Source organism: Delphinus delphis, chromosome 1, assembly GCF_949987515.2.
Source record: "Delphinus delphis chromosome 1, mDelDel1.2, whole genome shotgun sequence".
NCBI classification, from domain to species: domain Eukaryota; kingdom Metazoa; phylum Chordata; class Mammalia; order Artiodactyla; family Delphinidae; genus Delphinus; species Delphinus delphis.
In genome coordinates, this window is record NC_082683.1 from 180,409,587 (window position 1) to 180,436,454 (window position 26,868).

Consider the following 26,868-nt stretch of genomic DNA (forward strand, 5'->3'; position numbering starts at 1 on the left):
GGCCGTCCAGTGGTTAGGACTCGTCACTTTCACTGCCATGCCTCGGGTTCAATCCCTGGTGGGGGAGCTAAGATCCCACAAGCCACATGGCGTGGCAAAAAAAAAAAAAAAAAAGAATATATTCTTATTTTTAGTGCTTTTCTTTCAGTGACCTTGTTTTCTTTAGGTCTAGGGCTACAATAACCATTTTGAGCAGAATTTTCCCAGTGCAACTTTTGAGCTGAAGGAAGCAGGACAAGAGAGCTGATCTCAGGTCTTTGTTGATGAATCTAGAGGTGGAACGAGACCATCTGCCCACCCTCTGCCCACTCCTGAATCCCGCTATCACCAGAGAAAAGCACATGACTGACGTCATCTCATTTTAAAAGGATGGCAACGTACTATATCTGATTTTGACACTCAACGCTGTTGGCAATCCTATTACAATTCCCTAGCATAGCCATCTTCATACTTTCTAAAATGATCAATTCCCCCCTTGTTTTGTCTTGCTAAGTCTCCTAAAATTTCTCATTCAGCCAATCATTTTCCTCCTATTTATTAAAACAAACAACAGCAGCGGCAGTAAATCAGACAGGAACTTTCTCATCTTCCTAGCACTAAATCTACCCACCCATTTGTATGTCAGTCCCACTGCCATATTCCTGTTCATGCAAGAGTCCCTACTTTTATCTAAGACCAACTCTTCTGCTTTAATCAGAATCCTATTCTTCTTGCCCTCTCAGGGACTTGGCTTCTGCCATAGTTTTCTTCTATTCTGCATCACAATCTTTTCCTCTTCAGTGGAATTTCAGTCAGTGTATGAATATGCTCTAACGTGTCCTGTCCCAAACAAAGAACACATGTTTGATACACACTGAAACCAAGCAGGACCCCGTGGGGCTCCTGGGCATGGAAGCCTGTCTGTGTCCCCTGTTTCTTGTTTGTAGGAAATAGGCTTCAACCTCCATGACCTGCCCCAAATTCCAAAGGGCAGGTTCAAACAGTTGCTAATCAGGGAAGGGAGGGGATGCAGAGACAGGTGTAGCAGCCAAAAAACATTAGTGCAGCCTTGGGGCAGGGTCCTGATTCCACCTCAAGGGATATGCATAACAATATCTTTGAGCTCTTCTGCAAAACTAAAACCCCCAACAAATGGAAGATATTAACTACTTAATGAAGCATTCTTTATTCCAGAGAGAAGATCACAGTTTGATAACTTTGAGAACCACAGAAGCTCATCAAGAGACAGCCTGGGGCCAGATTAAAGAAATGTAGGCCCTACACACACCCTGATCCTTATCAGCAGCCCCAACTTTGAACCATCGTTATAAAACCCCTCACCAAATCCCCCCAGGTTGGGACACACAGTGTTTGAGGGCACAAGCCTTCTGTGTGCCCCTTTTCCTGACAAAGCAATAAAGCTATTCTTTCCTGCTTTACCCAAAACTCTGTCTCCGAGATTTGATTAGGCACCAGTGCATAGATGTGAGTTTCCCTCAAGCAGCATTTCCATGTCTCTGGTGGTGTTTGCAGTCTTAGGGTTATCTGGAGCTGGTATCTCTCCCTTCCTCACCACACATTCTCCCCTTAAATTCCTCCTCCTCATGCCTGAATCTAACAGTTCCACCTCTGTATTATTGCACTGGTACTCCCAGCAGCGTTCAAGACAGGTGATTACCCTCTCCTTTTTAAAAGCAATACCGAATGGGTCTATCTGTTAGCTAGTGCTTCCCAAAGCATCACACCAAAACTCAGTGGCTTAAAATAACAATTTACTGTTGCTCGTGAGTCTATGGGTCTTCTGGGCAGTTTATATGGTCTCTTCTTTTCTCACTCAAGTGTGATGGTCAAGTGCAGGTAATGTGGTTCTGCTGATCTAGGCTAGGTTCTTACATGCTGTGGGTTGGCTGGTTCTAGGATGGCCTCAGCTGCAAATTTCAACATTGGCAGCTTTGCATACTCTGGCCAGCTCTATTCTAGTTCAGTCCCTCTGTAAGGTAATAAGCCTGATTTACTGGTGGCAATTTTTGATTCTGTGTGTGTCTGTGTGCTAATATAGAGGAAAAGAATCTGAAATATTTTTATCCCTCTACATTTCTGTGAATGGCATGGTTTTGTTTTCAGATACAACGGAAATGAGTAAGAACTTAATGGAGTCATTTTTCATGTTGCAAAGGAGCAAAACAAAAATAAAGGAGGATTCAAAGCATCCTTAGGTTATTCCATTTCTGTGTGAAGACCTGTGGGAACAGAAAAAGCAGTTTAGGATAAGTGCATGTGCAAAAAGGTCAACTTTTTTTGTGACTGAGAAAGCTATCAGAGATAATCGAGTTATCTCTGAAATATGTAAAGCCTTCTTCATATGTAAATAAAGTAAACCCTGGTGGCTCTACCTTCTGTGAGAGCGTAAGAGTTCTTGAACAATGACTCATGCAGTTAGGCAAAGACATGAAACCATATTTGAATGTAGAACTACGTGAGTTACAGAGAATCTAGGAAGCTGGGTATCAGTACACACTACTGCCAATATGGCATGTAGGGTAGATATGGGGTCAAGGAAAAGTTAACAAATACTACAGAGGTAGATGAGAAAATGCCAAGTAGTGGGTACTGCTCTTTGAAATTGGTTTGATTTGATTGGTGGAATTAAATGTTGAAGCCCTATAGGGATCATTTAATTCAACACCATTTTGTCTATTAAGCCATTAGAAAAGAATCTGAAGCCCAACAGGACATAGAGAGGACATAGACAGGACATAGAGAGCTTGGGGCACAGCCAGGACCAGACTCACCCAATCTTCATCCTTGCCTTCTGGCTGTGGGCGCTACTTTACTGCTGAGAAAACTCTTGTACTGATTTTAGTGTGTTTCCGTCGTGCTTAAGGCTTAAAAAATTATCCTATCTCGTCTGCAGGAATTTATTAACTTGGGTGTTCTGGACACTCTATGAGCTTTTTACATCCAGAAAATTGACATCTTGATGGTTTTCATGGGACAGAGTATTTAAGATATTTTTTGTGAGATTAGATATTCAAGGCAAATCACAAGTCTGTGTTTTTCAAAGTGATCTTTTCACACGAATGACTTTTCAAATACGCTGTTTTACTCATTGTTTTACATGTCTTGATCTGTAGGATAGAGTAATTGAATTCTCCAAATCTGTGTTGAGCTGGAACTCCTCCATGGCTACCCTCATTTTATGGAGGTAACTTTACTTGATGCCTTCACCTCCTCCTCCAATCTTCTCCTCCCCCTGAAAAAATGAGGTGCAGTGTCCTAGGAAAGGTTGATACCTTTCCTAATTAATTGGGGAATCAGTTGTCTTTCCGGTAAATGGAGAAATCTACCACATGAAACCAGTAAGCTAAACTGTTTGGTTTTCTTGGCCCCCAAAGTTGGGAAAACAAATGGAATTCAAATTTTCTTCTATTAACCTAATGTGAATGTATGATTGAATATTTCTGAGATCTAAAACTATGGTAAAATTTTAACTTTGTCTGTTAAAAGGAAACAGTGATGCTAGTAATCTAAAACAATGATCAGTTAGAATCATTACAGTTTGTATTTGGAATTGAGTATACAAATAATTTGGTAACAATGAAAATTTCCTAATTAAATTTTGTTTGCAGTGGAATTAAAATTTGTCTGTATATATTCTTGGAAGATCAGAGTACCTAGGATTCTTAATGATATAAATGTAGAAACTTTTCAGAGAGGCAGCAGGGTCAGTACTGAAGCCTGGGGACATTGGAGTCCGATTTCCAGATTGAAGCCCCAAATTGTCAGAGTTTCTCAAGCAACTCTAGGCAAGTTTCCTAATCTCTGTTTCCCATTTTGTAAAATGGGGATGCTAATACTACCCACCACAATGGGATCAAGATAATCTATACGTTGCACTTGAAGTACCTGGTACTTAACAAGAAATTAGCTGTGACTCTCTAGGCAGTTGGGCTAATGACACACTGTTTTAGTCCGTTCGAGTTGGTGGGGGGGGGGCTCCTGTAACAAAGTAGCACAGACTGGGTGGCTCATAAATAACAGAAACTTGTTTTTCATAGTCCTAGAGGCTAGAAGTCTGAGATGAAGGTGCCAATGTGGTCAGGTTTTGATGCAGGCCCTCTTCCAAGCACGGGCAGAGGGCTTATTGGATCCTAATCTGGCAGAAAGAGGGTGAGCGCCCTCTGGCCTCCTTCAATAGGGCACTAATGAATCCCATTCACAAGGGTGCCACCCTCATGACTTAATTATCTCCCAAAGGCCCTACTTCCAAATGCCATGACATTGGGGATTAGATTTCAGCCTATGGATTTTGGGGCAATACAAACATTCAGGTTATAACACATACTAACCTACTATTTTTCCTGGGAGGTTTTGTTGTTGTTATTTTGGGCTTTTTTGTTTGTTTGTTTTTGGTTTTTTTAGCCTAAACATGTATGCTAGCAACTCATTTAATTGTCATTTAAATTTTTTTAACATTTCTGCTAGAAAGAGAAGAATATTTGTTTTGTTCAGGTTAGGCAGAGAGGATGGTTATATAACCCAATACTCTTTAAGTACCTATGTATCTATCTGTCTATCTATCATCTCTCTTTCTATCTATGAAGTTCTTATTCTTCTTTGAACTAGTGATAACATCTTACTGGTTTCCTCATTGATTATTGAATTAAATAAAATCCTTAACATATATTCATTTTATATCTGGATCAGAGTCATGATTCTATCTCCCTTAAAGATGATCTTTTAACAACTGCAACTAAGAACACATTTTCTATACTGATAAAAAGGAGAGGAAGTTAAAAAAAAAAAACCTACACCCACTAAAAAATGGTCAAGTCCATTTTTTTCTTCAAGTGTCAAAAAATATGTTGCCCTGCATTCCTGACTTACTCCGACTTAAAAGACAAGGTCATAGCTATTACCAGGAAAGCTGTAACAACTTTTTTGTTGGTTTGCTTTTAAATTCAGTATTCATGTATGAATTATGTCACATTATAATCTGTAGATGTCTAGTAAATATAAGATGTACAGTTCAAATCTCTTAATATAAACATGAACCCATAAGCAACCAGGGGGCATGCAGACACCGTTTATTGAACAAGGGGGTGCACATTTAGTTGGCAATTCTGTAGTTTGCGTGGATTTCTGGTTTCATGTCACAGACGATGCTCAAAAGCTGGTTGATCACACTTTCCATGGACTTGTTGTAGCTTCCATTCAGTTCTTTTATCTTCTCTAGCGTTTGCGCTTCTATTTCTTCCGAGATGTTACTCTGAGAGCCCATTATCTGCCAAAATAAAACAGACAATTCACGACATTATACATCATATTAAAAGTTAGTTGTTTTGTAAGAGTAGCATCGACATATATACACTACGGAATGTAAAATAGTTGGCTGGTGGGAAGGAGAAGCATAGCACAGGGAGATCAGCTCGGTGCTTTGTGACCACCTAGAGGGGTGGGATAGGGAGGGTGGGAGGGAGGATCAAGAGGGAGGGGATATGGGGACATATGTATGCATATGGCTGATTCACTTTGGTGTACAACAGAAACTAACACAGTATTGTGAAGCAATTATACTCCAATAAAGATCTATTAAAAAAATTAATTGTTTTGTAAGTTAAATTCATTTTGGCTTGTTTGTCATTTACATTATGCATTATTTTTCCAGAATTTTTCAGAGAATGGGTAAGATCACCAGTATTATGAGTGGGATGGATACACTTTTCTAAAAGAATATTATCTGCAAAAAAAGTCAAACCTGAATCACTATGCTGTGCACCTGAAACTATATTGTAAATCAACTATTGAAAAAAAAAGGAAGCTGGCCACAACAGGTGACTTCTACTTCTAAATTGACCTTCACACAGTACAAATTGAATGCAAGTTCACAGTCATTATACCATGCTCAGAAATTTTTTCATGTATTGATATTTATAATAGTTTCCATTGAATTCCTGTATCTTACCTATTGCTTACTTTCTGTATTAAAAGTCTGGAAAATAAAGTTGAAAGACATCATTAAACCCATTTTGCTGGTCTTTAAAGAGCAAATACCTGGTTTGTCAATTTTTAAAATACATTATCTGAACTCATTAAATCTTTTTTTTTTTTTCTGTACGCGGGTCTCTCACTGTTGTGGCCTCTCCCGCTGCGGAGCACAGGCTCCGGATGCGCAGGTTCAGCGGCCATGGCTCATGGGCCCATCCGCTCTGCGGCATGTGGGATCTTCCCGGACCGGGGCACGAACCCATGTTCCCTGCATCGGCAGGCGGACTCTCAACCACTGCGCCACCAGGGAAGCCCTTTTTTTTTTTTTTAGAAAGATACAGCCACAGTATGTTCAATAAAATACTTTCACATGCACAGGTGTACCTTTTTTTAGGTATTAGATATAATCTTGAAAATTTTGGTATAAATTGGGATATACAGACATTTGGTCCCTAATTTTTATGGCTCGAGTTACAATTTTTTGATGGTGTGAAAGTGATACAAATTCAGTAGAAACTGTACTTTGAATTTTGATCTTTTCCAGGGCTAGTGATATTCTATACGATACTCTCTTGTGTTGCTGAGCAGTGGAGGCCACAGTTCCCAGTGGGCCCAGTGATCTCAAGGGTCAACAACCCTTATACTCACACCCATTCTGTACCCAAACAACCATTTGGTTTTTCACTTTCGGTACTGTATTCAATCAATTACATGAGATATTCAACACTTTATTACAAGATCAGCTGTGTTAGATGACTTTGCCTAACTGTAGGCTAATGACAGTGTTCCAATCACATTTAAGGCAGGCTGGGCTAAGCTATGATATGGGTAGATTAGGTGTATTCAATGCATTTTCGACTTTGATAGTTTCAACCTACCATGGGTTTATCAGGAGGTAACCCCACCATAAGCTGAGGAAGATCTGTACTCGTCCATCTAGTTCCATTGTAATTTTAGACTTCTGTTTAACTTATCTTTCTGATTGGTCTTTCATGGGCAGTGATTCCCAGTATTTCCCAGTACCTCCTCTATCTCTTAGCCTCTCTGTCGAGTAATGATATGACTGAAATATAATTTTACCAGGGGAGTTACCAGTTTAAAGGGATTCTGCAAAGAAACCCTTTGTAAGGTTATCCTTTGCTAAAGCAAGCAGACAACTCCTAATTTTATCTCCTTTGTAAACTCAGCCTTTCTTGAACAGGACATTGTGAAGGCAACACAGCTGGTTTTTCTCTTCCATGAGCGTTTATGGAAAGTATGCATTTAATTTAGTCCAAGAGACCTCACTAATGGTTGATTTTTTTACTTCAAGGTAAAGAAGGCTATTCTAAATTCTAGAATCCACATGATCTTTCTGGGTCCCAAACTTGAAATCAAATGCAATTGAGGTGATCAGGTTCAAGTTCTTTTCTGTTTATAGTCCAGGCAATTGGGGCCTCCTAGTTCAAAGAAAGTCATTTTGGGGTGATATAGCTTCTAAGACATCAAATAACTTTTATAAAATAACATTTTGATAAGTGAGTATACAAGAAGCACAGACATGCGGACGAAATTTCCTTTGCTATGAAGATACTGAAAAATAGAAGAGAACTACTTACCAAAATTAGTTCTACCAGAATAAAATTTTTCCTCTAAATCCAATATTGGATTTTTTTTTTGAGTTTGACAGAGTCTACCAAACTCAAAAAAAAAAATTATTGTTTCTAAATTCAATGTCTTAAGTGGTGAAAAATTTAAAAGACACACAGTTATGAAACTATTATCTACTTTTCTTTGGAGTAGTGTTAAAAATAGTTATTATTAGGCTAAGTTATTGCAACTGTCCTAAAGGACTTTGGAAAAGTTCATCTCAACCTTAGGCTCTTTATTTTTATTGGAGTGTATTTGCTTAACAATGATGTGTTAGTTTCCGCTGTACCACAAAATGAATCAGCTATAGGTATACATATATCCTCTCCCTCTTAAACCTCCCTCCCACCACCCCCATCCCAGCCATCTAGGTCATCACAGAGCCCCGAGCTGAGCTCCCTGTGCTATACAAGAGCTTCCCACTACCGATTTGTTTTACACATGGTAGTGTATATATGTCAATGCTACTCTCTCAACCTTAGGCTCTTTATTTTTTAAATGGGGATAACATCACCCATTTGATGCGATCGTTTTAAAAATTCAGCCGGATTCATGAATGCAAAGTGGTGCTGTCCAACAGAAATGCAATAGCCCCAAAGTGAGCCATGTAAGTAATTTTAAATTTTCTAGAGTTGTATTTAAAAAAATTGGTAAAATTAACTTGAATAATATTTTTATTTAACCCAATATAATCATACTACTCTTTTAATATACAGTGTAATATTATTGCATTATTGTTTGTCATACTAAGTCTTTGTAGTCTGGTATGTATTTTACCTTTATAGAATGTCTTAATTTGGACTAGCTACATTTCAAGTGCTTGGTAGCTACATGAGAATTACCATCATTTTTGGCAGTGCAGGTCTAGGGCGGCAGATGACAGCCACTAGTATTAGTTATATTCTTAAGGTGATTTGTTAAGGCAACATGATAATTTTCTGAAGATATTTATTATGAAGACGGTGTTTAGCACAGAAGCTTAGCACTGAGCAAATAATCAGTAAATGTTAGTAATGATTATTATGATTTCTCACTGTGTTGCTTGTACTTTAAAATTTGTATAATCCATCTTAAACTTTCAGAAACATTGGAATACCCTTGTCAACAACCCATACTCCTATGTCTCATCCTGCATAATTATATGACATTATTTCTGAGTTTATCTGACCTGCAATAATTTGAGTTTCTGCACTGTTTCCTAGATGGTACGATAGCGTGACTCACCATACACCACTTTAAATGGTCTTCCTTGGGAAGAATTGCATTCGTATCTGAAGACAGTGCTACTTTAAGCCATGTAGGAGTTTAAATGAATGAATGTAAGCTCCACAAGGGGAGGGATAAGTGTCATCTCGTCCACTGATGAGTTATAACTGCCTCAAACGTTGCCAGGCACATAGTAGATGCTCAATACATATTTGTTGAACAGAATAGAATGAGCAGATCACCAGGTGTTACAGAGAACTTATTACCTGTTCTACTGTTCTTCTTGGCCAAAGCCTGCTGCTTGAATATTTGGGACACTGTATAAATTAGAAGTTGATAATTAAGTGACAACTAATGGTACATTTGGTTGAAGGGTACAATTTAAAGACTTCTCTATGTGTATTTTCAAACCTTCAGTGTTGAGACTGATGTGTATAGCTTTACAGCTTAATGACCAATGGTGTTGGTGAAATCTTTCAGCATTCAATAAGTTTCTTTTTAAGTTGTTTACATGTTCCAGTTTAAGGGCAATCAGAGGTTCAGGTCCCACACACAGTTTTGCGTTCTCAATTTGTGGTTGCTTCAAGGAAACAAAAATGTTTTCATGATATGAATTTAGGAAGAAAGATTAAAGACAAAAATCTTCAATATGCCCAGGGCAACCATTCTCAGGTCTTTGGTTTACATGAATGGTGCATCTAACTTTTACTTGCATTAATAGTAGATTTCATTTTTCCACTGTAGTAGTCCAGATTTCTTATCTTCTTCGGTAGAAGATGTTATTTTGTAGGACTTTTCCAAAGTTCTACAGGATGGCTGCAGTAACTCCATCACTATAGTTTTGTCTTTTTGAGAATATCATATAAATGGAATCACACAGTATATACTTCGTATCCAATATAAATGAAATCAAACAGTATAAATGACGGCCTTCTCTCACTCAGCATGGCATCATTTTTAGAGTCACCCAAGCTGTTGCCTGTATTTTTAGTTTGGTCTTTTTCATTGAGGAGTGGTATGAAATTCTAGCAAGGGATAAAGTGAAACAAGGAATAAGTAAATAAGCAAGGGATCAGTAAATCTTTGTTCTAAAAATATTCGTTGATATACAGCCCACATTGGGATACTTGCTTCTATTGACAAGTCAGGGGGGTTGGAAAAACCCAGACATGAACAAGAGCTAAAAAGCAACCAAAAAAGTAGCATCAAGGAGCAATCCCCACAGCAGGCAGAAAACTGGTTTCTTGGGTCTCCTCCCAGACCTCCCACATGCCCTGGGTTAATGATGATGAGCTTTAACTGGAATAGCTCTGTGTCTGACATATGGAGGTCACGCCAGGAAAGAAGATCTGTGCTCATGGTTGACAATATGCTTGAGGTAGCAGAGGCTTAAACATGCTGAACGTTTTATGTAAGCTTTTGATCAACTAGCTGTAAGATTGGCTTAGAGCTCTAATTATGAGAGTAATGAGGAATTTTAATTATTCTCTGACGCAGAGAACAAATATCCTGAACCAGTTTTACATTTTAGGAGATTCTTCTGGAGAAATAATATTTCAAGAGATTAAACCCAGCCACTTTCTAAAATGATGGTCAGTTTTGTAATTACTTAAAAATGTATATATTAGAAATATCCAACACAGGATCAAAAGAGCTGCTTGGTGTGAAGAATGATTATTTTTTCAGGTCCTAATATGGCATGGTTATGACAGAACTCAGTAGGAAAGATAAAGGCATGGAAGGGATGTTTAGTTATTCACTCTTACTGGATACTTATTGGATACTGACTGTGGAGCAGACTCCATACCAATGTCAAGGAAAGCAACAGAGAACAAAACAAAGAACCTGCATTTTGGTGCTTATAGTCCAGCAGGAAAGATAAACAATAAGCAAAATATGTAAATATATAATATATCCAGTAGTGATAAATGCTATGAGTACAATGGGTACTTACTTTCTTTTTTTATGAGAGACACAATTTTAGATAAGGTGATCAGGAAGAAGAGCTAACAACTAAACAGAGATCAAGGAGAGATGAATGTGTGTAAAAGAAGATCCTTGGAATGGATGGAGCATAGGCAAAGGCCCTGTGGCAGCAGCCTGTTTATTTCTTCTGGGGTAAAACAGGGAGACATATGGTGAGAACAGAACAAGTAGGGACAAAAGTAGTAAAAAAATGTTACAAATGACCAAAGTAGATATTGTTGTCTATTGCTGAAAAGTCTTCTGGTATTTCCTGATGATTTCCTTTTCAATTAGCTGGCTTCATTCCATAAATCTTTCATGAAAATATAAAGCAATGCTGTTTCCTACCCTAACATTTAAAAAATATCTGCGGTTCAGAGTAACAGGTAAGTGCATGACATTTTCAGAGCTGACAGTTTAGAGAGATAGCTAAGGGCCAATCATAGAGGGCATATATTCATGTGTGGACTTGGGACTTTACGATTCCTTTTTCCAAATATCGATAAGAAGAATTTATTTTCGCTGAGTGGTCCACTTTGTTCTAGAAATGACTTTTTATTTTAAGAAACAGCCCATTGGAAAAGTTTTTCCTACCGTGTAATCCAATTTACCCGATCCCACCTGGGCTCCGCACCTACTGCCACTAAAATCAAAGCTGTAAACAGAAAGATTTACAAACTGCTTGTAGTTCATCTTGCAATGTCAGGCTTCTGCACAGAGCTTTATTTGTATTTTTGCTGAGGCAAAAAGAAAATATATAAACTTTAGTTATGGCACATGGAATTTAAGCCATATTGCAATCAGCTCTGAAAAATTCATGCGCTTATATATATATATATATATATATATATATATACACATCTTTATTGGAGTATAATTGCTTTACAATGGTGTGTTAGTTTCTGCTTTATAACAAAGTGAATCAGTTATACATATACATATGTTCCCATATCTCTTCCCTCTTGCGTCTCCCTTCCTCCCTCCCACCCTCCCTATCCCACCCCTCCAGGCAATCACAAAGCACCGAGCTGATCTCCCTGTGCTATGCGGCTGCTTCCCACTAGCTATCTACCTTACGTTTGGTAGTGTATATATGTCCATGCCTCTCTCTCGCTGCTTATATATCTTTTTTACTGTAAACTGTAGATATTTTTTTAAGTGCTAGTGTAGGAAAAAGCATTTCTTTATATTTTCCTAAAAGATTTGTTGAATGAAGCCAGCCTGTTGAAAAGGAAATCATAAGGAAATACCAGAAGACTTTTCAGCAATAGATAACAACATGTACTTGGGTCATTCCTAAATCTTGAATCCACCAAAGGAAATTTGGCCTAACAAGTTCATTGTAGAACATTGTACAACACTTTTTATTGATTCTATTAGTAAACGTTAACAGACAACAGCAACCAAAATGTTCTCTGATGTTTCTTTCTTTTTAAAATGTGTTAGTCAATTATCTGTTGTAATTGTGGCTCGGGGGCTCTAGAGTGCAGGCTCAGTAGTTGTGGAGCACGGGCTTAGTTGCTCCGCAGCATGTGGGATCTTCCCAGAGCAGGACTCCAACCGGTGCCCCCTGCATTGGCAGACCACAACTACTGAAGCCCACGCGCCTAGAGCCCGTGCTCCGCAACAAGAGAAGCCACCACAATGTGAAGCCTGCGCACCACAGTGAAGAGTAGCTCCCGCTCGCCGCAACTAGAGAAAGCCCACGTGCAGCAACGAAGACCCAACGCAGCCAAAAATAAATGAATAAATACATTAATTAATTAAAAAAAAGAATCTGTCGTAGGAATAATACTTTAACCAATTCCATCCACTTGTATATTTGAGAATACGATTTTTAATCTACAATGTGTTAGACAATAACTATAGACTGACACTTTCTATGACAAATCAAAACGCCTTGGAAGTGAAAATGTAAAATCAGTAATTCTGTAACGTTTAAGATTTTGCTTGTTATTCAGCCTCGGTTGAACTATATTCGCTCCATCCAGGGTATTTTTCTCTCCTGGTAGTGTGCATGACACCTTATGAGGATTAATATCATTATTAATGAATATTCATACCTTATAGTCTATGCTGCAAAAAATCAGTGCTGACTTTCTTACTTACCTTAGCGTGTTTCTGTCGAAATTCCTGATCTCTCTGCATTCTGTACTGGTCAATTTCTGCCATTGCTTCCTCCTTGGCTTGACGCAAACGCTTGGCTTTTCCTGAAAATTAACAGTGGCATAGAAGGAGCACTATTTCTTTTCAACCCATCTGGAATTTACAACTTGATTTTTAAAAATATGGGTGAGGTCTTACATTATTACTATTATTATTATTTTTGCGGTACGCGGGCCTCTCACTGTTGTGGCCTCTCCCGTTGCGGAGCACAGGCTCCGGACGCGCAGGCTCAGCGGCCATGGCTCACGGGCCCAGCCGCTCCGCGGCATGTGGGATCTTCCCCGACCGGGGCACGAACCCATGTCCGCTGCATCGGCAGGCAGACTCTCAACCACTGCGCCACCAGGGAAGCCCTCTTACATTATTTTTTGACGCTTTTTTTTTTTCTAGAATGACATCCTGCATTAAAAAATGATAGATATTGAAAAATTCCTGGTTTTTTCAATTGGATTCTTTAGAACATGGAAATGACAACATTCTTTCACACCTCCATGTTTCAATAAAATATCTGCCCATTTACTCACAGCAGTACCAGCCAGAGAACAGATTTTAGCTGTCACTGAGTCAGAAAGACATTATTTGGTCAGACTTTCTGTCCTGATTTGCTGCCAGGAATCCTTCAGTCCATACCAACTGGATTCTATTGAATACTGGCAGATCTCCAAATGCACAAACATGCAGCTCAGACTCTATCAAACCAACTAACAATTTTTTAAAGCATTTTATTGGGTTTTTTCCTAGCCATTTGTTGACTCTAGAAAGTCTGATTAAGCCCCAGAGCACATGAAAGTAGATACTTTTTGTAGTAGCTTTCTCCGAGGGGGACTTGAAGTGATTGTAAAACCAACCGTTTTTAATGGTTATGAGATTTAGTTAAGTAGCTCTCTTTTCTTTTATTAAGAGCAAAGGTGTAAGCCTTAAGCCAGCAGACAGCAACGCAGATGAAAGTTTCAGACAAACACAAAGCTGTGGAGATCATTAGGTGAGCGCATGACGTTTTTTGACAACCAGAGTAAGTTTGGGGGGTTATAGAGTAATAGTCATCGCTGCCAGGCACTCACCACCCTCCACCTTCAGATACTAATGCTTTGTGATCATTAAAACTTTAAAGAAATTCTCAACTGTATTAAAATTAATTTGTCTCAGAATCTATCGTCTCTTTATTTTAGTTAAATGCCTTTATTCTTTTGCCCATTTAACATAGTTTCTTCTCTCTGATAAGGTCTCAAGCTTTTGTTTTTAATCGTTGTCAAGGGTTTGTTATATGGTGTAGACTTTGAACTAAATAAGTGTATTTTCAGACATAGGAAACAAACTTATGGTTACCAAAGGGGAAAGGGGGGAAGAGGGATAAATTAGGAGTTTGAGATTAACATATACACAGTACTATATATAAACGTAAATTAGATAAAATAGATAACCAGCAAGGACTATATAGCATGGGAAACTATATTGAATATTTTGTAATAACCTGGAAGGGAAAATAATCTGAAAAAGAATATATATATATATACAGATATATATATATATATATACAGAGATATATATATATACACAGATATATATATATATATATATATATATATATATATATATATAACGGAATCACTTTGCTGTACACCTGAAACTAACACAACATTGTAAATCAACTATACTTCAATAAAAATAGTGAATGAATAAATAAATAAATAAATGTGTTCTCTTTAAGTAGCATTAAAAAAATCTTAAACTTTTATCTATGTGTCAATCTAGATACAGGCTTTTACATGGTTTCGTCTTTCTGTACCTTTGTTGTATTTGAGTGTAGATGGTGTCTAAATTTCTCTCCCTGCTGCGTATGAGTTGCTTTGCTAGTCACTGTATATAGATGGGATAAAGAGAGTCGCTGAGTTATAAATTGAGATGTGTCTCTTTGAATATGTATTACCCTTGAATGGGACTGCGCTGACCTCATTCAGAACAGAATCTGTCTACACTCTCTGTAAAATCCAAGGTCTCATATAAATTAATGGTCTTCTGATGCTTGAGGCTTAATGGAACATTCACAGCAATGCTTACCTTTTTCCTACTTAATTAATGCTCCTTACCATTTTGCATATACAGATTTCTTTATTCTCTATAGTTCTAACCATTTTGTGGCAACCAAACACATGCTATCTGCAGAACAATTAGATATGTTGGCAAGGAAAACTGTTGCTGGATCCCCAGCCTGCTTTCTTATCACGGCTTATCATTCACATTAGGACAAAAATATGTTTAAGATTTTTAACATTTTCTTAGTTATAATGGGTTCTAGGATACATAATGATGGGTTGTAGGATATGATTTTATCCAATCAACCACATAAAACATCTTGACTTTCCACCTTAATTGCAAATTATGTTAAATATACTGGTTTCAAAGTCTCGACTCTAGCACATAAAAATAATAATAGAAAGAAGAAAATCTCCATGTGCCCTGCCGCCGGGAAGAATCCAGTACTCCACTTAAGAGGCTGCATATTAGCTCCATCGTGCAGTGACAAGCTCAGAGTGTGTCTGAGCCCCTCCTCGTGGCACCAGTCACCCGCTGGTTCTCATTCAGTTAAAGAGGAGAGCCACAGGGAAGTCGCTGCTAGCACAGCAATTTTCTGGAAGGACTGGGCAGCTGCCGCCTGTGAGAGCTTGCATATCTTCCACCTGATTTCATCCAGGGCAAGAAACTAGAGCCTCACGCTGACTGTCTCGCTGGAGGTGAAGCAAAATGCATGCATCACATCCACTTGTATTAACCTCTAGCTGGCTTCTCTGTCTCTGCGGGAGATTTCCAAATTTTTAAATTACACCTCTTTCAGAAAGACAGATACTATTTGATATTGCTTACATGCGGAATCTAAAAAAAAAGGATGCAAATGAACTTATTTACAAAACAGAAACACAGTCTTAGAGAATGAACTTATGGTTACCAGGGGCAATGTGTTGGGGTGTCCAGGGATAGATTGGGAGTTTGAGATTGGCATGTACACACTGCTATATTTTAAATAGATAACCAACAAGGACCTACTGTATAGCACAGGGCACTCTGCTCAATACTCTGTAATAACCTAAATGGGAAAAGAATTTGAAAAAGAATGGATATATGTATATGCATAACTCAATCACTCTGCTGTACACCTGTAACTAACACATCACTGTTAATCAACTATCCTCCAATATAAAATAAAAATTAAAAAAAAAACAGCATAAAAAATTACACCTCTTTCTTCTTAAGCATTAAAAGCATGGCTGCTGTGAACCAAAAGGGGTTCATTTTCTTATTTCTCAATACTTTCTCTATCAAACACAAGGGCGACCCTATGACAGATTTTAAATACAACAGTCAAATTTTTGTCCCAAATTTCCTCCAAGATCACACAGGCTTATTAGGCTGAATGCTCTAACTTTTGTTTTAGAGAATGTGGTAATCTCACACGTCACGATTTTAAATACTGCTAAATCAGGTGCTTCAGGGTGGTGCAGGAAAGGATGGTTTTCATTTATTCATCCATTATTCATTCAATATTTATTGAACACTTATTACTACTTATTACTTATTACACTTATTACTACACTTAATACTACTTATTATGCACAGGGCTAGAGCCAGAAAAATATATGATATGGTCCTTGCCTCTAGCTGAGGTACATATGGTGTATTTTTGTTTTTTGGCTGCAATGCCAGGCATGCAGGGTCTTAGTTCCCTAACCAATCAGGGATCCAACCCTCACCCCTTGCATTGGGAGTGCAGAGTCTTAACCATTGGACAGCCAGAGAAGTCCCAATATGGTGTATTTTGGAAACATGTACATGCTGCTTCAACGTCCAAGAGGAAAATTAGAAAATGCATAAAATTGTGAAGGATACACAAAATCAACTGTGAAAGCAATGAAACAGAAATCTTGGTTCTATTTGTTTTGTGACAGTTAAAGATGACAACATTTATGGAAACTTCTACTATGAAAATTCTAGAGCCTGTGCTTCCCCTTCATCCCAAGAGTCATGTTGCATCTTCTGGTAACAGAGGAAGTGAAAAATACAAACAGACCCACACATGTAGAGTAAGGGGCTCAGAAAAGGCTGCTAGGGAAGGTCAGGGAAGACTTTTGAGGAGGAAACGTTAAGCTGAATAGACTTAGCCAGGACAGAAATGGGAATGAATTGTCTACTTTTGAGATTAGAAAAAATACAAGACCATCTTTTCTGAGATATTTTTGGGAAAATTGGACTACCAGGGAATTCCCTTATTTTATTAAATTTATTTTATTGAAGTATAGCTGATTTACAATGTTGTGTTAATTTCGGCTGTAGAGCAAAATGATTCAGTTATACATATAGATACATTCCTTTTTTCATATTCTTTTTCATTATGGTTTATCACAGGATACTGAATACAGTTCCCCTTGCTATACAGTAGGACCTTGTGGTTTATCCATCCTCTATATGATAGTTTGCATCTGCTAATCCCAAACTCCAAATCCATCCTTCCCCCAACCCTCCTCCCCCTTGGCAACCACAAGTCTGTTCTCCATCTCTGAAGTCACTCATTTTTAGACATTTGGTTTGTTACACAGAAATGTCCTACATTCAACAAGCCATTATTGGGATCTATTCCATAGGATGTTTTGTGGGAGGAAAAGTAGGAGCGAAAGATGATTGGATTGATTTTTAGGTGATTTGTGGGGAAAGGACTAAGAAATTGGGCAGGTTACACTTGAACTCTATGTGGGGACAGAGGGCAAGGCCCACAGCTGCATCCTGCCTGGTTTCTTGGCTAGAGGAGGCCAAGGGACTGTCCCAAGATGCTGATGGGTCCTTGAGACACTCTGTTGGTTGTATGGCTAAACTGGTTCTGGAACGTGTTCTGGTGGGAAGACAAGATGACATTGATCATTTCCGAAGGAAATCAGAATGATATAGTAGGCACTGATACAATAAGATGTTAGAAGCTTTGTAACCTTAAGCCAGTTATTTAGAGTTTCTGAACCTGAGTATTCTCATCTATAAAACAGATTTAAGAATCTACTGCAAAGAGTCATTGGAAGGATTTTTAAAATCGTATATGAAGTGATTGTAAGAATATGCAACAATTTCTAATCATTGTTAGGAAAACAGATTCCAATTCCTGGGACCCTTTTGCTAAGAAGGAAGGCAGCGAGTAAAGCATGAGCTGGAGGAAAGGTCCCTAGGATGTCACCAAAAAAGAAGCCTCTGTAGGCTTCCCTGAGGACACCTACGTGGGTATATCCAGAGGGCGGCTGGACAGACATCTTTGGAATTCAGGAGAAAGGTCTAAAATGGAGACAGAGATTTGCTTGTTAGTCATCTGAGTTTGTGCGTGTACTAGTCCTAGCAGCAGGTTTGCACTGAAATCAACGCCAGGGGACGGGGTGGGGGGGGGTGTGGAATGAGAAGAAAAGAGGGCTAAGGTCTCAACCTAGGGATCACCAACATTGGGGGATGAGGAAAGGAAGAGGAACCTCAGGAGGATCTGAGAGTAGTCATCAGAGAAGTAGGGGAAACCAAGAGAGAGGACAGAATTGTGCAAGGAGGAGGTGGCTAACACACATTCCATGGAGTGGAAATAAGAGACATCTAACCAACCAATACTCCTGTCTATCTACTATGTCCCCCACTCTTCTAGGTCTGTTGATACAGCAGTGAAAACCACAACAGACAAAATTTCTGCTCTCATGGAGCTCTGAATGTAAGAGGGGGAAGCAGAGATAGGAAACAGGTAGTAAGGATATGATACGGCAGGGATGATGAACACTGTGCAGGGGAATCAAGGCGCCTAAGGGACAGAGAGACAGCAGTGGGTGCTGACACAGATAGGGCAAGCCTTTCAGAGGACGGGGTATATGAGCAGAAACTTCAAGGAATGAAACAACTAGCCATGCAAATGCCTGAAAGGGAAGAGCATTCCAGGCAGAGGGAACAGCAAAGATCCTGAGGGGGAAGGGTATTTGACCGGTTTAAGGAATAGTAAAAGCATCCGCCTGGCTGGGTCACAGGTCAAAGAGAGCAGAATGGTTGAATGTTAGGAAATGATATCAGAGAGGCAGCAGTGGGACCAGGTCACGGAGACCTCTTGGGGTTGATAAAAGACTGGGATCCCTGAGGTGCTAACTCCATGAAGGGTTTTTAGCCGCAATGTGGCATTGTACTACTTCTGGTTTAAAAGGATTTCTTGGGACTTCCCTGGTGGTCCAATGGTTAAGACTCTAAGCTTCCAATGCAGGGGGCACAGGTTCGATCCCCGGTCAGGGAACTAAGATCTCACATGCTGCGCATAGTGACCAGAAAAGAAAAAAGAAAAAAAATAATACAAGAAAGGATTTATTTGGCTAGTGTGGTGAAAATAGATTGTAAGGGCTAGGGAGAAGCAGGAAGATCGATTTGAAATCTATTGCAATAGGTCAGACAAGTGTTAATGATGATTAGAAATAGTAAAGCAGCAGTGGAATTGACAAGAAGTTCTATATACTTTGAAGACAGAGTTGATGGAGAAACAGAGATAGATGAGTCAATGCCGGCTCCATCATTTTATTTTGGGGCAGAATCAAGAAAGCAGTTTAATTGAGATGGCCATTAAACATCTAGTGGTGTGGGGAGAAGGCTGATGTTTATATAAATTTGGAGATCAGGGAAGCAATTCAGGCTGGAAATATTAATTTTGGGAATCATCAACCTGGAGCCAGGATTTAAAGTCATGGAATTAGATGTAATCACTTAGGAAGTATCTGTGGATACAGAAGAGAGCAAGTCCCACCTGGGCCCCCAACCGTAGAGATTGGGAAGATGAGAGAAAGCCAAGCATGAGAGCAGGGCTGCATAGTCCAGTGAGGGAAGAGTTTCAGAGATGAAAGAGGAATTCAGTTGGGACTGAGATAGTTAATTAATTGGATTTAGCAACTTTGCTGGTCTTGACAAGGGGGGCTTTGGTGGAGTTGGAGGGACAAACATCTGATTAGAATGGGTTCAGGAGAAAATGGAGTTTAAAAAAATGCAGACACAGGCAATACAGGCAACTTCTTTGAGACGTTTTCACTAACAAAAACAGACTAAGAAGGTAAGGACTCAGGACAGCCAAGTGAATCTGACAATTAGAGGGTGTTGGATTGTGTCCTTCAAAATATGCTTACATCTGGTACCTGTGAATGTGACCTTACTTGGAAAGAAGGTCTTCGCAGATGTAATCAAGTTAAAATGAGGTCATGCTAGGGCTTCCCTGGTGGTGCAGTGGTTGAGAGTCCACCTGCCGATGCAGGGGACACGGGTTCGTGCCCCGGTCCGGGAAGATCCCACATGCTGAGGAGCGGCTAGGCCCGTGAGCCATGGCCACTGAGCCTGCACGTCCAGAGCCTGTGCTCCACAACGGGAGAGGCCACAACAGTGAGAGGCCCGTGTACTGCAAAAAAAACAAAACAAAACAAAACAAACAAACAAAAAAATGAGGTCATGCTGGATTGAGATGGGCCCTACATCTGATGACTGGTGCCCTTCTAAGGAGAGGCAGATCTGGAGACAGAAGCATAGGGGCACAGAGTAGACACACAGGGAAGAAGACCTTGTGATTACAGAGGCAGAGATTAGAAGGATGAAGCTCCAAGCCAAGGAAAGCCAAGGATTGCCGGCGATCGGCAGAGGTTAGGAGAGAGGCACGGGACAGATTCTCCCTGAGGGTCTCCAGGAGGAAGCAGCCCCGCCAGCACCTTGTGTCTGGACTTCTGGCCACCAGAGCTGGAGGTTAATACATTTCTGATGTCGTAAGCCACCCTGTGTGTGGTGATTGGTTACAGTGGCCCGAGGAAGATAATAGAGTGGCTTAGAGAATCAGAGCAACAATGTTAGTCGAGCTTTGGAAACCAAGTCAGATACTTGAGTGTGGTACAAACAGTAGGTATACAAGTGAAAACAAGAAAGCATAAACGGAGCAGAGGTCACCTTGATTCGGTATAAACACAAAGTGCACTTGAGGAATGCTTGGAGATTTCTATCTGTTGCTGATAACATTTTTATTCTGCTCTACCACATAGAAAAAAAAAAAAGGAAAAAGCTTTCTTGGCTCTGGGGGGTTGTTAATATTATGATATAACCAACCTGGTTTGAAGAATGCTTTTATTTGGTTCACCTATTACAAACAATGGAAAAAGTGAATTTGCCAAGGAAACAAAGAAGCTCCTCTCTTTTGGTGCCTATCCTCATCTCTCCTTTCATTACTCTACCTCCTTGTAATTACTTTGCTTTTTCTTTTACTTGTTCTTTCCTTGTTAAAAAAAATATAACCAAATGTTATTAAGAGATGAAAATGTCGTGTGGTTATTATTTGAACATGACCCACTCAAAGAAATGAAAGTCCAATATACCTACAAATACCCCATTAGTCTGTGGGCTATAAAGAAAAAAGAAGCATTTACAAGCCTACAAAACATACAAAACAGGGCCATGAATTTTTACTGTAACAATTTTTATTTTATTCGTTCAGTAGAAGGCGTATCTTCATGAATCAGAACACACACTTGCATAGTGAAAATTGATGAAATCAAGGTGCTTGTTTAAATAAACTTGGAATATCTGTACACCGGGAAACAAACAATTACAAATGCTGATTTACAAAACTATTGTTGGTAGACCTCCTAGAGAGCCAGACAGATCTGCACTATTGTATTCCCTGATGTGTTATCTAAGTAAGAAGTAGAAATATTTCAATTATTTATTTTGCACTAAAGTATAATTCAATGGGGACTTCATCAAAGATGCTGAGGAGGTCAGGGGAACTCAGCTGAACTCAGAATCCTCGTTATTCAGTAGCGGAAGAATACGCATAGCTAATTCTCGTGCAGCCCCTTCTGGGTACCAACGGGTGTTTTAAGTCCTTTATAAGCATTCGCTCAGTTGATTATGACATCAACTCCACGAGGTAGATACTGTTCCTCCAATTTGAGGCTAAGGAGGTCAAGGCATCAGGATCCTAAGAGACGACCTGCCCAGTGCCACCCAGCCAGTTGGAGGCTCAGCCCACACTGTCTGGCTGCAACCCCTGCGGGTGTGTCCCTTTCCAAGATTGCAGTGGTATAAGTGAAATAAATACTGCTCTCATAAAAGGTCATAACTTAAAGTAAAAAATCATATTCCAAAGAAACACAAGCCCTTATTCCTCCTGTTGATAATGGTACCTTGAATTTCTATTCTAATTCTGATCAAAGATGCAGTTCAATTCCCCAAACCTGGGCTCCAGGATAGGTCCCAGTTCTGTTGCAAAAATGTATTTAGTTTGTCTTCGGCCAACACACCCACTTTGATGCTTTGATTGATGAACAACTTTTAGGCAAAAGGTATTAACTTCAAGTAAGATTATTTAAAATAGTGTCAACCTACTGTGATTCCATCTGAATTCAACCAAACAGTGTCTCAAATAAAAATTTAGGTGAAGGTCTTAACTAATAAATACAAAGGAATGCATAATCGGTGAATAGAGGCAAATATCTGAGTTCTTCAAATGAAATGTAGGTAAGGATCTTAACTAAAAAATACAATGGAATCCATAATCAGTGAATAGAGGCAAACATCTAGAAGCAGACCCAGTCTCCCCCATTACAAGAAAAAATGACCCAGAAGCTGCAGCAGTTGTAAAAAAGAATGAAATTAGACTGTGTATTCTATTCTTCTATTTCATTCTTCTATTGTTATTACTTATAGTAATATACAATATATATAGTATAAGTTAAAAACAACAATAACTAGTTAGTTTGTACCCTACTGCCTTAGGCATCATTTTCTGATCCTTAAAAATATTTGGCCATATACGTATTAAATATTTATATAAAATATTATATTTATATTTAATATTATAAACATAATATAAATATTATATATATTTTATTCTTATATATTTTTATATTTTAAAAAATATAAAAGATATTTATATATTTTAGAAAAGAAAAAATTGAAACTCAGAAATCCTCAGTAACTTGCAAAAGAAACCTAAGAAAAAGCCAATGTTTTTTCTATTTTGTTGCCTCACTTTTTAAGTCTGTTCACTCACCCCCAACTCCGCACTCCCGCTCCTTCAAAACAAAACAAAAAACAAACTCATCTGTCTCAGCAGCTGGTAAGTGGAGACCTGTGATCCTTATACAACGGGGCCTCCAACCCCTAATCTGTACCCCTTTAGGCAAAACCTTTATTTTTTTAACATTTATTTATACCATCTACTGGATTATGTAACAGCTTCACCGGGATCTGAGGCAGCCTGCTTAATGGAATAAATCAATATTTTTGCAACATAATATTAAACATGTCCACCTTATTAATCTTATATTTTTCTAAAAGGATTAACATGTAAGTTGCTGTGTTTTCTCTCTCTCTCCCTCCCTCTCTTTCTCCCGTTTAAAATGAATATTCCCAAGTCTCTTTCTAGCAGAGACTCTATGTGTAAGTTTCTGAGGGACTTTCCAATAAATGGATTTAAGAAAGAGATGGTGATTCTAGACCTTCTACAATGGTGTTCACTATTGTGATCTGTTGGTTCTCATTCTGAATCTCTATTCTGCCTTGGTTATGTCAGATTTTCAAATAAATCTCTTTATGGAAAAAGATAAAGTGAAACATATGGGTTTATAAAAATGATGGCTATCTGTACCTCTCATGTCATTTACATATTTACGTCACTGGGGAATTCTTTAAGGAAAGGTCTAGGTCTACTCATCAGCATATGTATTAGAGTGGCTTGGAAATGGTGGGTGCCCGATAAGTACTTATTGAGTTAAATAAATGAATGAAATAAAACATAGTGAAATATGAGAGAAGCTACAAAATAGCAGGTAGCAAAGGTATTATTTTATGTTGCCTTAGCGTGCTTAAGAAGTGAGTATGATGCCCAGTTACAGCTGGGCAAGAAAACAGCTTCTATCCAGTGAAAATGCTTCTCAAAGCTGTTTGAGGCAGAGGAGAGACATTCTCTGTAAAATTGAGTGCAGAGGTTATTGGTTGAAATAACATTTGGAAACATATTTTCCAAAATGTTTTTAAGGTCTGGGTATTTACTATTACTGATTGATATTTGCTTGAATATTTAAGAACAAAGACGAAGAAAAAGAAAAGTACACAAGTACTTTCAGTGACCGGCAAACAAAATGAACATTTTGTATACGAATAATACAGTATGGATTTTCTAGTACTGACTTCTGAGGAAAGATTGCCCAAGGACAGCATACATACTTGAGGAAAGGAAAAGAAGTTTGGCTTTTATCTTTATTATGAAATCGGAGCTTAGACTGTTCTGACTGGTTCCCACTTTCAAAAAACTTGTATGATTTACAGTACTTCTCTAATGATGTTGAAAAAGGAGAAGTAGTTGGTAAAAATCATTTGGATCCTATAATAATAGTGATTCTTTTTTTTTCTTTTTTTGGTTTCTCATTTGTTGTTTACTTATTTTTTTATTGAAGTATAGTTGATTTACAATGCTGTGTTAATTTCTGCTGTATAAGCAAAGTGATTCAGATATATATATATATATACACACACACACATTCTTTTTTTAAATATGCTTTTCCATTATGGTTTATTATAGGATACTGAATATAGTTCTCTGTGCTGTAGAGTAGGACCTTGCTGTTTATTGATAACATCGATCCTGTATGTGCTTTATCATTGTTTCACTTCTTCTATAATGGAAAATAAAGGTAACATAATGATCACATCTTAAAATAAGTTGGTTTTCTGTTCTGGATATTTTAAATGTGGTAAAGAAATCTGAATAAAAAATAAGGGAGTTTTCTACACTGTTTCAGCTGGCAGGTACTGGACTGCTTTGTTTCCTGTACAATTACGCTGCATTCATACCATTTTGCCATCCTTGGCATGGTTTCTTGTAGAAAAAGAAATGGAGAACTAGGTAAAGTTTTCTTTTTCATTATCTTTCGCCATCCTGTTCTCTTCTAGCTCCTCCACATGGGGTCTTTTTCTTTTTTGTTGTTGGTGCCCACCTTGCTGAGTGTTCAGGAAATCAATTTATCTTAAGAAAGGAAAATGATTTTGCCTGCGGTAGAAAACCCCAGGGGACAGAGCAGTGCCTCAGCCCGACTTCCTCTCTCACATTGTAATGTCCTGTGCCTGCATTTTATGCGATACACTGAAACTAGCTTCTGCCAGTATCACCCGATTCCTATCACTCCATGCATCCAACTACTTACATAAGCAACGATTTTAAGACATGATCCCCATCTCGCAGGGCTTTGAATCTAATTGCAGAGACAGGGCATGTGATTAGGGAGAAGGTAAATGACATACCTTCCTATAGATTAAGTCATCATGTGATAGGAAATGGGACAGTGGGAAGAACAGAGGTCTTGGCCCAGGGAACATGAATTTGGGTTGCAGATCTGCGATCTTAGTTTATTCATTATAAAAATCATGTACGTTTTGTACCATGCAGTTGTTAAGATCGTGGCTGGGTGATCAGACCCCATCCAAATCCAGTCTCTACCATTTACCCTCTGTGGACCTTGGGAAAGGGGCAGAATTTCTCTAAGCATCACTTTCCCCTTTTTGCAAAATAGATTTGTGTGAGGGGTAAATAAGATAAGCTTTGAACATGGTGCTTGGATGATATTTTCTATTTTAAAAAAAATATTATGGCAAATTATGGACTCAGTTTCTAGATATGTGAAATGGAAATAATAGTAATACCTAATTCATGTGGTTGTTGTAAGTATCAAGGAGAACAGGAAGGGGCTTGAGGTTTATTGAGAACATCTTACCTGTTAAGTCAGTAGATGCAGGGCTAAATAGCAAGAGTATTAGAAAATGAGAATAAAATGGAAATATTTTTAAAACTTAGAAATTAAAAGCTATCCAGAGAGGGAGGAGAATGAGCCATTAACTGTTATGATCACAAGTTTACAGACACAGAAACTGATGCTTACAGAGCTTAAGTCACTTGCTTATATTCACTTCTTAGTAAGCAGATTCAATCTGGAAGTTGTCTATCTCTCTCTTTTGTTTTTTTCTTGGCCACACTGCATGGCTTGTGGGATCTTAGTTCCCCAACCAGCCGTGGCAGTGAAAGCACCAAGTCCTAACCACTGGACAGCCAGGGAATTCCCAGTGGTCTATCTCTGAACCATGTCACAATATTGAGACACTGCGGCTGGGCAATGTGAAGGAACTTGCAGAGGCAAAGCTTAAGCCTGTGTCTCCCTGACTTCAATGTCCATTATCATTTCACGTAGCAGGTAGCCTGTCCAAAAGATCTGAGCTGGCTAAATCCATCCCCACTACAGTGATGGGGGACAGACAACTGGGTAGCTTCTATGAACTGGCCAAGGTCTACCAGGGAGTGTGGTGGAACCAGGATTTTTTTTTTTTTTTTAAGAAGATGTTGGGGGTAGGAGTTTTATTAATTAATTAATTTATTTTTGCTGTGTTGGGTCTTCGTTTCTGTGCGCGGGCTTTCTCTAGTTGTGGCGAGCGGGGGCCACTCTTCATCGCGGTGCGCGGGCCTCTCACTATCGTGGCCTCTCTTGTTGCGGAGCACAGGCTCCAGACGCGCAGGCTCAGTAGTTGTGGCTCACGGGCCTAGTTGTTCCGTGGCATGTGGGATCCTCCCGGACCAGGGCTTGAACCCGTGTCCCCTGCATTAGCAGGTAGATTCTCAACCACTGCGCCACCAGGGAAGCCCCATGGAACCAGGATTTAACCAGAGTCTGCCTGCCCCTGAGATCCGTGCTCATCCTACTGCACCCCCCCTCGTCCCTTTTTGTGACAAAACTCACAAATCAGACAGAATGGAGACTTACTCTTCTTAGCCTCCTCGAGCTTGTCCTTGGCCCTTTTCTCTGCCTGGAGGAGCTGGTGGATCCCTTGAGACTGGCTGGTCATGGCGGCGGCTCCAGCCAGGCGGCTTCTGTGACT

The 26,868-nt window shown here is 39.0% G+C and overlaps 1 protein-coding gene across 1 annotated transcript; it reads right to left on the reverse strand.

The window, feature by feature from the left end:
- Positions 1–5,089: 5,089 nt before the first annotated feature.
- On the reverse strand, positions 5,090–26,835 carry ATP6V1G3 (ATPase H+ transporting V1 subunit G3). The gene is made up of 3 exons (XM_060011255.1): positions 26,754–26,835; positions 12,877–12,977; positions 5,090–5,263 (listed from the first exon to the last, which is right to left on the reverse strand). Exons 1-3 carry the CDS (start codon positions 26,833–26,835, stop codon positions 5,090–5,092), a joined length of 357 nt encoding a protein of 118 aa, XP_059867238.1.
- Positions 26,836–26,868: the final 33 nt, after the last annotated feature.